The 13413-nt window shown below is 37.3% G+C and overlaps 1 protein-coding gene across 1 annotated transcript; it reads left to right on the top strand.

Annotated features, from left to right (window-relative positions):
* Positions 1-688: 688 nt before the first annotated feature.
* On the top strand, positions 689-3851 carry LOC142175739 (uncharacterized). Its single transcript, XM_075242721.1, has 2 exons — positions 689-807; positions 3437-3851. The coding sequence occupies exons 1-2, from the start codon at positions 689-691 to the stop codon at positions 3849-3851; spliced, it is 534 nt and encodes a 177-aa protein (XP_075098822.1).
* The last annotated feature ends 9562 nt before the right edge of the window (positions 3852-13413 follow it).

The raw sequence follows: 13413 nt of genomic DNA, 5'->3' as shown, positions 1-13413 counted from the left end.
TGGGTGATTAATTTAATGCTTGTTTATGATTGGGTATTTATTATTTAGCCTTGTTCATGCATTATTTATAGAATTAATGGTTGCAAACATTTATTCATGCCTATTTTACTTGGTTTTTACTTGAAAAATAGGGACTTAGTCTAGGAAAATTTGGCTAACAAGTAATTGGGCTAGATAAGGTTTTGGCTAGTCTAATTAAAGGGTTTGAACTAGAGATAGAAAAAACCCGACTTGAGCTCATATCAACTAATTGAATTGATACCCAATTGGTCTTGAGAAAGCCAATTTGGGAAAAATCACTCTATAAACGAGAGGTATTGAGTGGGTAATTTAGAGTTAAGAGCTATAATACACCCCAGTCACTATACCAAGAATTAACATGATTTACCCATTCGGTTAGCACCTAGTCAAAGGTTACATCCCTAGGCCTTTTACCCATTTGATAAAAACAATAATAACAATTACTCGATTTCTCATTTCTTCTCATTAGTTTACAATTGTTAGTGTTACTTTTAGAATTAGAAAACAAAATCCCTTGTTTGGAAGAACAATTAAGCTATTTCATTTGGTCTCATCAACTGTACACTCGAACACCCATATTAAACTCCCTGCGGAAATCGACCCCGAATCTTGTTGGGTAATATTCTTCTAATGACCGTTTTCACTCACTATTGAGTGCGTATTAGACATGGATCACAGGTTCACCTACCTTGACCTGGGATCAGTTCACACGTCTCTTTGTGGAGAGATATATTCCACCCTCTCAAAGGGAAGCATTACGGGGTCAATTCGAGAGGCTCCAGCAAGGTCTGATGTCTGTGACCGATTATAAGGGGAGATTCTCTGAGTTGTCTCTCCATACACTTATGATACTTCCCACATATTTAGATAGAGTGTAGAGGTTTATTGCAGGCTTGCATTTGGTATCCAGGTTACGACGACCCAAGAGGTTGAGATAGGGACTTCTTACGCGCAGGTTGTGGAGATAGCTTAAAGGATCGAGGGTATTTGTCAGCACGGCCGAGAACAAGCACTGAGGGACAACCAGTCTCAATATTGGGTTAGATTCAGTGGCGCTTCGTCTAGGGAAGAGGTCAGTTCGTGAGGGGCCAGTCTAGTAGGCTTATGTATTCAGCACCACTGCCTACTTGGGATGCTCCATCGCGGCCCTACTTTAGCGCCATTCCAGAGCGTACCTACCATCCACAGGCTATTAAGGGTTCTTCCATTGGGTTGGTTATTCCGGTCACTAAGGTCATACATAAGGTCAATCGTCTTCCGCACCGTGAGGTTGCTACTAGTGCAGGGAGCTTGGTCATATGAGGAGGTTTTTCCCTATGCTTCGAGGCAAGGTAGTATAGTAGGTCCATCAGCTTATGATCACCGCACCAGCTGCTGCATCGCCTGTCCAACCGGCCAGAGGCGGAGGGCAGGTGGGTAAGGGTCGCCCTAGAGGTGGAGGCCAGCCAGCTGGCACTCCGACGAAGTTCTATTCCTTTCCAGCCATACCAGATGTAGTAGCCTCAAACGCTGTAATCACAGGTATTATTTTTGTCTACAGTAGGGATGCTTTGATACTATTCAATCCAGGGTCTACATATTCATATGTGTCTTCTATATTTTCTCCTTATCTGGATGTTTTTCATACGTCCTTGGGTGTTATTGTATATGTATTCACGCTAGTGGGTGATTCTGTTATTGTGGATCGGGTTTACCGATCCTGTGTTGTGACTTTATGTGGTTATGAGACCATAGCAGATCTTTTATTGCTCGATATGACCGACTTTGAGGTCATCCTGGGCATGGATTGGTTGTGTCTGTACCATGCCATTCTAGATTACCATGCCAAGACTGTTACCTTGGCGATGTTAGAGTTGCCTTGATTATAGTAGAGGGGTTTATCGATCAGTACACATAGTCGAGTTATCTCTTTCTTGAAGGCTCGACATATGGTCGAGAAGCGATATTTGGCCTATTTGGCTTATGTTTGGGATACGATCGTGGAGACTCCCACAATTGATTCAGTGCCTGTGGTACGGGATTCACTCATATATTTCCTTCTGATCTACTAGGCATTCTACCAGATCGTGATATCGATTTTAGTATTGATTTAGTGCCAGGCACCCAGCATATCTCTATTCCACCATACCGCATGCCTCTGAAGGAGTTGAAGGAACAACTTGAGGAGTTTCTCACTAAGGGGTTCATCAGGCCGAGTGTGTCATATTGGGACACACTGGTATTGTTTGTGAAGAAGAAAGATGGGAGTATGCGGATGTGCATTGATTATCGCCAGTTAAACAAAGTTACCATTAAGAACATGTACCTGTTACTGCGCATTGATGATTTGTTTGAATAGTTACAGGGTGCTAAGGAGTTCTCTAAGATTGACTTGAGGTCAAGGTATCACCAGCTGAAGATTTGTGCTTTGTATGCTCCGAAGACGGCTTTCTAGACTAGATATGGTCACTATGAGTTTCTAGTGATGTCCTTCGGCTTGACTAACGCCCTGGTGGCATTTATGGATTTGATGAATCGGGTGTTCAGGCCATATCTTGATTCATTTGTCATTGTCTGCATAAATGACATATTGATCTACTCGCGTAGCATGGAGTAGCACGAGCAGCATTTGAGGGTTATGTTTCAGACCTTACGGGAATGAAAGCTATATGTTAAGTTCTCCAAGTGTGAGTTCTGGTTAGATTCTGTGGCATTCTTGGGGTATGTTGTATCAGGTGAGGACATTAAGGTAGATCCTAACAATATTGAGGTAGTTCAGAATTGGCCTTGTCCTACCACACCGATCGAGATCAGGAGTTTCTTGGGGTTAGCATGTTATTATCGTCGGTTTGTGGAGGGCTTCTCATCTATTGCAGCTCCTTTGACTAGATTGACCCAGAAGGATGCTCCTTTCAGATGGTCCGATGATTATGAGGTGAGCCTTCCAGAAGCTCAAGACCGCATTGACTACAACACTGATATTAGTGTTTCCCTCTGGTTCAGGGATGTATATTATGTATTATGACGCTTCACGCATTAGCTTGGGTTGTGTATTGATGCGGGAGGGGCAAGTTATTGCATATGCTTCACGTCAGCTGAAGTCCCATGAGAAGAATTACCCCGTACATGATTTGGAGTTGGCCGCGATAGTTTATGCCTTCAAGATCTAGAGGCATTATCTTTATAGGGTATCATGTGAGGTTTACACCGATCATCGCAGTTTGCAACATTTGTTTAAGTATAGGGACATTAATCAGAGGCAGCGCATATGGCTTGAGTTATTGAAATATTATGATATTACCAGCATCTATCATCCGGACAAGGCAAATATGGTTGCGGATGCCTTGAGCAGAAAGGTCGAGAGCATGGATAGTTTGGCATTTATTTCAGTAGAGAAAAGGCTATTGGCTTTGGACATTCAGTCGTTAGCTAACAGACTTGTGAGGTTGGATATCTTAGAGCCCAATCAAGTTCTTGCATGTGTGGTGGCTCAATCTTCCTTATTTGAGCGGATTAAGGCTCGTCAGTACAATGATTCTAACTTGCTAGTTCTTAGAGAGACAGTGCTATGGGGTGGTGCTGAAGAGGTTACTATCAGTGATGATAGTGTTCTGCGGCTTCAGGGTCGCCTATGTGTTCCTAATGTTGATGGGCTGAGAGAGACTATTCTAGAGAAGGCACACAGTTCACGATTTTTATTTAATCTAGGTTCTATGAAGATGTACTGTGACCTGAGACAGCATTACTGGCGGCGGCTGATAAAGAAAGACATGGTAGAATATGTGGCGAGAAGTCTAAATTTTAAGCAGGTTAAGTATGAGCAACAGGAGTTAGGTGGCCTACTTAAGTAGATGGTTATACAAGAGTGGAAGTAGAAGCACATCATTATGGACTTCGTAGTTGGGTTGCTGAGGATGTTGAGTAAGTTTGATGTCGTTGGGGTCATTTTCGACAGGCTGACCAAGTCGACACACTTTATTCTAGTTGTGATTATGTACTCTTCAGAGAGGTTACCCCAGATTTATATTCAGGAGATTGTCCGATTGCATGGTGTGCCTATTTCCATCATTTCATATAAAGGCCATCAGTTTACTTCACATTTTTGGAGAGCAATACAGAGTAAGTTGGGTACCCGGGTAGATCTCAATACAACCTTTCATCCGCAAACCTTCGAGTAATCGGAGTGGATATTTCAGATTCTAGAGGATATGCTCAAAGCGTGTGTGATTGACTTCGGAGGGGAGTGGGATCGATTCTTACCCTTGGTTGAGTTTGCTTATAATAATAGTTATTAGTCCAGCATTGAGATGGCTCCGTTTGAGGCCTTGTATGACCGGCGATGCCGTTCCCCCATCAGTTTGTTTGAGTCTGGCGAGGCCAGGTTATATGGTGCTGATTTGGTAAAGGATGCCTTAGATAAGGTAAGTTGATTCAGGAGAGACTTCGCATAGCTTGGTCCAGACAGAAGAGTTATGCGGATAAAAAAGCGCGTAATTTATCATTTATGATAGGAGAGAAGGTTCTTTTCAAAGTCTCGCCGATGAAGAGTATCATGAGGTTTGGAAAGAAGGGCAAGCTGAGTCCGAGGTTCATCAGTCCATTTGAGGTATTGGAGCGTATTGGAGAGGTTTCTTACAAGCTTGCTTTACCCCCAATCTATCGGGAGTTTATCGGGTTTTTCATGTATCTATTCTCTGGAAGTACCATGCCGACAGGTCACATGTGTTATATTATAGCACAATTTAGCTAGATGAGACCTTGGGTTATGAGGAGGAGCCAGTTGCCAATGTTGCCAGGTAGGTCCATCAGTTGAGAATGGCTCCGTTTGAGGCCTTGTATAGCCGGTGATGCCGTTCCCCCATCGGTTTGTTTGAGTCTGGCGAGGCTAGGTTATATGGTACTGATTTGGTAAAGGATGCCTTAGATAAGGTAAGTTGATTCAGGAGAGACTTCGCATAGCTTGGTCCAGACAGAAGAGTTATGCGGATAAAAAAGCGCGTAATTTATCATTTATGATAGGAGAGAAGGTTCTCTTCAAAGTCTCTCCGATGAAGAGTATCATGAGGTTTGGAAAGAAGGGCAAGCTGAGTCCGAGGTTCATCAGTCCATTTGAGGTATTGGAGCGTATTGGAGAGGTTTCTTACAAGCTTGCTTTACCCCCAATCTATCGGGAGTTTATCGGGTTTTTCATGTATCTATTCTCTGGAAGTACCATGCCGACAGGTCACACGTGTTATATTATAGCACAATTTAGCTAGATGAGACCTTGGGTTATGAGGAGGAGCCAGTTGCCAATGTTGCCAGGTAGGTCCACCAGTTGAGGCCTAAGAATATTTCAGCGATAAAGGTCCAGTAGAGGGATTAACCAGTCCATGAGGCGACTTGGGAGGCCGAGGAGGACATGCAGAGCAAATATCCCCACTTATTCAGCACTCCAGGTATGATTCTAGACCAGTTCGAGAACGAACGTTTGTTTAAGAGGCGGAGAATATAATGACCTGACCGGTTGTTTTACCTTCTAGATCCCCATTCCCCTATTTAAGACTCCTCGTATGTGCTTTTACTGTCTTATGACTTGCGGGTATGGTTGGTTTGGTTTTGGAAGGGTTCGGATTGAAATTGGAACATTTAGTTCCTTAATAGTGGCCTAAGATTACCAAGTTTCACTTGAGTCAACATTTTGAATAAATGACCTCGAATCCTGGATTTAATGGTTCCAATATGTTCTTATGATAATTTTGGACTTGGGCGTGTGCTCGAATCGAGTTTCGGGTGATCCAGAAGCATTTCGATGCCTAATGTTGAAAGTTTACGCCTTGAAGGTTTTTGAGTTTCTTGAATTTTGTTTGAAGTAGACTTTGGTATTATCGATGTCCGTTTGGGATTCAAAGCCTGTGAATAGGTTCATATGTTGATTTATGACTTGTGCGCTAAATTTGGAATCATTCCGAGTTGTCTAAGTATGGTTCGTCGCTTTCAGAGCTAGTTGAAAAGTTTGAAGTTCATAAGTTGATTAATTTGGTTTTAGGGTGCGATTCTTAGTTTCGATATTGTTTTATGTGTTTCGAGGTTTGATCAGGTCCGTATTATGTTTATGGACTTGTTGGTGCATTTGGACAGGGTCCCGGGTAGCTCGAGTGTATTTCGGACCACCCGGAATTAAGTTAAAATTTGCAAAACATCTGTTGCTAGTTTCCTTGTTCGCGAACGCAGAGAAAGCCTCGCGTTCGCGATGAAAGATTTGGGGTAGGGGTGATTTGTTCTTCGCATTTGCGATCACTTGGAAACATTGGCAAAGGTTTAATATTGTGTCCTTCGCGTTCGCGGTAGGACGTCCGCGTTCGTGTAGAAGGGAAAAGGGCCTGGTGGTAAGTGGTTCATTGCCCTTCGCGTTCGCGAAGGGAAGGTCGTGTTCGTGAAGCTTGGGTTGGGCTAGCCTTCACGAAGACCTGGTCACATTCGCGCAGGGCTTTTTCTGGGCCTTGGCAATTTTGCCTTCACGATTGTGAAGAAGGATCGTTGGGCAGTAGAAGTTTTAAAACACAGGACATAGGCTCATTTTCTTCATTTCTCTCAACTCTTGGCCGATTTTGGAGCTTTTTAGAGAGATTTTCACATAGCATCTTGAGTTAAGTAATTTTTACATAATGTGAGTTTAATACATAGATTATGTGTAGATTTTAACATATAAATTGTATAAATTATGGGGTTATGTTGAAAAACCTAGGTTTGTGTAAAAATTGGATTAAACCAGGAAATTGATTATGGAATTGAGCATAAATTATATATTTGAGTTCGTAAGGCTATGGGTAACATTTATCTACAAAAAATTTAGAAATCCGGGCCCGGGGGTGACTTTCAGGAATTTTTTAAATTTGGGTTAAATAATTACTTCAATAGTTAAATTATGAACTTTTGAGCATATATTGATTAGTTTGTACGACCTTTGGCTAGTTTCGGATTGCACGACACCGATTTGAGGCAATTAGTGTGATTGAAGAGCCGAGTAATGAACTTGAAATCGAGGTAAGTCTCTTGCCTACCTTGTGAGAGGGAATTTTCCCCATAGGTGTTTAAATTGTATTTGTTAATAAATGTGGGTGCTACGTATGTACGAAGTGATGAGAGTCCATACGTATCTAAAATCATGCTTATGTCCGGTACACTTAGGACTTTACCATGCCATACTTGTACTATTTGAATCAAACTTGTTAATTTAATTATTTGAATTTATAATTGAAATTTAGTTTGGAATTTTGTGAGAACGAGCTTCGTTATTTTGAGTTTTGGCGGAATACTTTATCGTTGGTAAATATTATGCCTTCTTGAGCACTATGCTTGTGTTGTAGTCGTTGACCGAAGCTTGTAGAGTCTCTCTATTCCTGTGGATCGGGCCGAACGCCTCGACAGTATATATAGGATGCATCTATGGTTCACGTCGGTCGACCTTCGACAATGTACACAATTATTCTGGATTGGATCATATGACCTCGATATAACTCGTGTGTAATATCGCTAGGAGTCCGGTTATATTTGATATTTCCTTAATGACTTGAGAATTAATAATAACTTGATGGCTCCTATATGTTGAAATTGGCATGTTATAATTGAGATTTTAAATTGATATTTTGTTGAGGAATCATTTATTTATTATTTTCGCATTCCATTGTTACTATTGTATTTCATGCCTATTTATAATTTCTGCTCATTAATTATTGACCACTAGTAAGAGTCAATGTCGACCCCACGTCGCTTCTTCGAGGTTAGACTAGATACTTACTGGATACACGTTGTTTATGTACTCATGCTATACTTCTGCACAAATTGTGCAGGTTCTGAGGCGGGTACATCTGGTACTCGTTCGTGCGCACATCTACATTACTTGTAGTGGTGAGCTGCTCCCTTTGCTCCGATCTGCAGCACCCGGAGTCTCTTTCTTGTTGCATTTTATTTTCCTGTCTATTTTACTACGGACAATAGTTGTAGTGATTTGTATATTCTACTAGATTGCTTGCACTTGTGACACCGGGTTTAGGGTCTTTCTAAAAGATATTTGTAGTTTTTGCCTGTTAATATCATTGTTTCACTCTTGTATTTTATTTTTATGCTTTAAATCACCATGGCGTTTTATACTTGTTTTTTATTAAATAAAATTCATGACTTTAACAGTAATAAAATGAATGATTAAATGGATTGGTTCACCGTTAGCTTGACTAACGGCGATGTTGGGCGTCATCACGGCATATAGTGAAAAATGAGCCGTGACATGCTAAATATATGAACAAAACTAAGAGAATATTACAAATTAATAACACTCAATAAAATAATAATAATAATAATAATAATAATAATAATAATAATAATAATAATAATAATAATAATAATAATAATAATAATAATAATAATAATAATAATAAATATTATATAATTATAGGAGGAGAACAAACCATCCAACAATAAGATGGAAAAGTAATAGATCAAAATCCAAAGAGAAGAAACCACTCAATTGATAAACAAATAAAAGAAAAAATACTCCACTGGATAGGAAAAATATTGAAAAATAATGCTACTATATTAAAAATCATAAATCCATTCCTATATCCTATGGTCCAATACTCCAACCTACAAGTCATTGCAATAATTCTATTAGCTGAAAGCACTAACCTTTAACAACCTTTCCTTAAGTGTATAATCAAGTGGCTATCCACAAAACGTTTTCCTTTATCTCAAACTTTGCATTCTTCAAAAGAAAAATATCCAATCCTTCGGTCAAGATTATTCATTTTCAATGTTACACCGTTCATATACTGAATTATATATCAAATGGACCAGAAATGCGCAAAATCATTGGGTCATCAACAAATTGTGAAAACTGAATCAAACGAAAGATATTAAGCTAACACTTCATTAAGGCTTCTTTACATTTAATTTTAATTAAAAAATAACTTGCCAATTCTTCTTTAGGAGCGCATAATGAGGCATATAATACTAACTCAATTTAAAGAGGTTTTAAATTCAAGAAAAAAGAAAAATATAAGAACACCAGTTTGGACCCGCGGATACCAATTTTATATTAAACACCCTTGAAATAATAAAAACAATCTTACCGCCGCATCTAAACTTACTATCAGAATACCATCTCCTTATTAGTGAAAAAATTGCTTTGATTCCCGTGGATAGGCATTTCTTATGGCAGCATAATATTTGCCAGTCCACTACCCAAATATCTAAAGTAATTATTTGATGAATTGAAAATGTTAAAAGAATTGCAACCCAAGACCGGAAGGTATGGAAGTTACATCCAATTAATTTGGTACAAAAAATTTGATCGACTATCCTCTTCACATCACAATAGAGGAAAATTAAATATCCTAAACAAATAATTAAAAGAGCTGTGACTTCAACTTTAGAGATAGACCATATAAATTTGCAAATGATCATCAAAAGCGTGCAAAGAACATCATGAGAATTCAACACAAAAGTTTTCCAAAATATACAGACCATTGCAAAGTGTAACCTTTTTATCCCACAGGTTTAAACACCCTAGTTCGACAAATTTTTACTTAAACAGTGGCAGAAAAAAAGAAAGGAAAGAAAAAGGTTACAATTGTAATACCTGGGGTGATTTTTTGGTTTACGATACAAAGAACACTACATGGATCGTAATCGTCCTTCTCGTTTCAGTTTAGTTGCCAAATCAAATTTTACCATATGTACAAATATGATTAGCTAATGAAAAATATTTACCTGTGGTGCTTTGGAAAACGCTCCAATGAGCCTTTGATAACCAAATCTTCCATATTTCCATTAGCCTGCATATTTTTCCTCTATTTTGGTCATTTATGCTTTTTTCTTCTGAAAAGTTATTTATTCTTCAACCACACACTAAAGAGGAACTAAAATGATAAAACATAACATTAATATACTTAGAATAGCACTGTGATTTATATAATAAAATACCATCATTATATTGGGTATATTAACATACTAGATTTTTTTTATAATTTATACACTATTAAATACCATCATTATATCGTGTATACACATTTATACATAACATATGCTATTATAATAGTATGTATATATGTATTTCATGTATACATTTATTATCCACTATTATTAATAATATTAATGTATTATCAATATATACAATGGCTGGAGAAATAAAATATTACATTAATATATACGTGATTTTTACTTGGTATATTATCTAGTGTAACTTATTTATATTTTTTTCCTATAAATTATCTATTGTAATCTGTACATAGTTTATTATAAATTATACATGATTTATTCAACGTATACTATCGCAATTCTGAGGTTATATATATATATTCCAGCATTCTATATGTAAATCAGCAATAATTAAGAACAAGTCTTTTTTGAATAGTATAACTTGATTAACCTTTTCTTAAGTAAATTCCGTAAATATGTGATTATGGGTCCAGATGTTTAAAGCTTTTTGCTAGGAAATATAATTAATTAGTTGCCATGTATGTAAAATACCTACTGCTGCTAGGTTTCGGAATTTTTTCTTAAAATTTGTCTATTTATATTTTTTTCCTATAAATTATCTATTGTAATCTGTACATAGTTTATTATAAATTATACATGATTTATTCAACATATACTATCGCAATTATGGGGTTATATATATATTCCTGCATTCTATATGTAAATGAGCAATAACTAAGTACAAGTCTTTTTTGAATAGTATAACCTGATTAACCTTTTCTTAAGTTAATTCTGTAAATACGTGATTATGGGTCCAGATGTTTAAAGCTTTTTGTTAGGGAATATAAGTATAATTAGTTGCCATGTATGTAAAATACCTACTGCCGCTAGGTTTCTGAATCTTTTTCTTAAAAATTGCCTATATATGTTTTTTCCCTAATAAATTGGGCTACAGAAATGTTTCGTATTCAAGCGATAGTGAAAGTTCTGTTTTCCATAAGGTCATTTCCTGCGATCCCAAACTGGCTACCATGCCTAAAATTAGTCAACGAAACATAATGGCAATATTGTAATATTCCATTTGTTAACGCCATTAAACTATCACTACCTAATTATGTAAGCTGAGGAATCAGTTCTGAAATCAACTAAAGTGAAAGGGCGAGTTGCATAAAGAACAAGATAAATTAAGGAACCCAGTTCTTTTTTTTTTCTCTTGAATCCAGTTGATTCAATATGAGATACAGTTACCTAATATTGAATCCAGTTGATTCAATATGTTATTCCTGCACCAGAGTTCATTTTACCTAATAATTTTGCAAAAACTATCAGGATAACCGATAATAATTGCTCCACAATAACAAGTCCAACAATCATTGCAATCAGTATCAGAAGTATGAACTCTTCCACAAGTATTAAAAGCCCGTTTGGATATAAGAATTTTCTTACTTTTTACGAAATCAGTGTTTGGCCAAAAATTTATAATTTTCACTTGAAAATGAATTTAGAAATTTTTTGAAAATATGAAAAACTCCAAAAAGTTATTTTTCAAAATTTCTACTCATATCACTCACAAAACTTAAAAAACAACCCAAAATTATATTCAGTCCAAACACAACTCTAATTTTCAAATACCATTTTTCCTTGAAAATATTTTTCACTTTGTTTTGGAATTTTACAATTCTTATGCCCAAACGCCCACTAAGTTGTGGAAGTAGTCATTCTCTTGACTCCTGAAAGATCATGCAACATTCCGTGCAGCTACAAGTTGCGTTCTTGAAAATTATGGCTTGTGTGCAAAATTTGAGGTCAATCGGACTTGATTTGATAGGTTTCGACATCGAATGTAGAAGTTGGAAATTCTAAGTTTTATTAAGCTTGAATTGGAGCATGATTCGTGATTTTAGCGTTGTTTGATGTGATTTGAGGTTTCAAATAAGTTCGTATGATGTTTTAGGACTTGTTGGTGTATTTGATTGAGGTCCCGAGGGCCTCGAGTGAGTTTCGGATGGTTAACAGATCAAAAGTGGGACTTAGCTACTTCAAAAGCTGCTGCAATTTTTATGCTGGAAATGCTGTCAAAATCGGGCTACTTGACAAAATCGGACTCCTTGTCAAAATCGGAATCCCTGTCAAAATCGGACTCTCTGACAAAATCGGACTCCCTGACAAAATCAGACTCCCTGTCAAAATCGGACTCCCTATCAAAATCGAGGTCTCTGACAAAATCGAGCTCCCTGACAAATCGAGCTCCCTGACAAAATCGAGCTCCCTGACAAATCGAACTCCCTGACAAATCGAGCTCCCTGACAAAATCGAGCTCCCTGACAAATCGAGTTTCCTGACAAATCGAGCTCCCCGACAAAATCGAGCTCCCTAATAAATCGAGCTCCCTGATAAATCGAGCTTCCTGACAAATCGAGCTCCTGACAAATCGAACTCCCTGGCAAATCGGGCTCCCTGACAGATTTGTAAGTTATGAAAATAGGGGACTTCGTTCCATTTTCTATTTTTGACGAATTGGAGCTTGAGGAGAGGCGATTTTGATATATTTTCAAGGAAAAAAATTGGGATAAGTGATTCTAACTCGATTTTGGTCTATATACACGAATATATCATTGTTTTCACCATTTAATTAGTGTTTTGAGATAGAAATTTGAGAAAATTTTAGAAATCTCATAAAAATAAATTTTTGAGATTTCGGTGTCGATCCGGAGTCGGATTTGAGTGAAACTGGTATGGTTGGACTCGTAATTGAATGGGTTATCGGATTTTGTGAGTTTTGCCGGATTTCGAGACGTGGGCCCCACAGGCGATTTTTGAGCTAATTTCAGATTTTATTGAAAAATATAGTATTTTCTTATGAAATTGATTTCTATAATTTTTGTTGACTATATCGAATTAATTATGACTAGATACGAGTCGATCGGAGTCGGAAAATCGAGAAAAAAGCATAATACTTGGTTAAATTGGAGCAAGTCGAGGTAAGTGACTTGTCTAACCTTGTGTGAGGGAAATTTTCCCTAGGATTAGTATTGATGTAATTATTGAAATGTGTTGAAAGTCGTGTACATGAAGTGACAAGTGTGTACTCGGGCTAAATATGAAATATTATATTTTTAAATTGTGTAGATCACTGTTGCGCATTTATTAAATTATTTTATCTTGTTATATTCTTCATCATTGATCTGAAATGTATACCTTAAATTTGTTTGACCTTTTTCTGCTAATTGTTTTATCTGTTTAGTTGGAACTTGGTTTCTTTTATTCTGTGCATTATTTGAAGGTTGATTTTCTTTAAATTAAATATTATTAATATGAAGTATTTGACATTTTTAAACTTGATATTGAAGCAACGTATTAAAGATTTTTAAATATTATTTTCCTGAATTATTTACTCCTGAATATTTTTGTAAGATTTTCGTACTCGTTGTGATGGAGCAGTGAGCTCTTTATTGTGAA

The sequence above is a fragment of the Nicotiana tabacum genome, chromosome 22 (assembly GCF_000715075.1).
Source record: "Nicotiana tabacum cultivar K326 chromosome 22, ASM71507v2, whole genome shotgun sequence".
Classification (NCBI taxonomy): domain Eukaryota; kingdom Viridiplantae; phylum Streptophyta; class Magnoliopsida; order Solanales; family Solanaceae; genus Nicotiana; species Nicotiana tabacum.
This window is presented reverse-complemented; position numbering and strand designations above follow the sequence as displayed.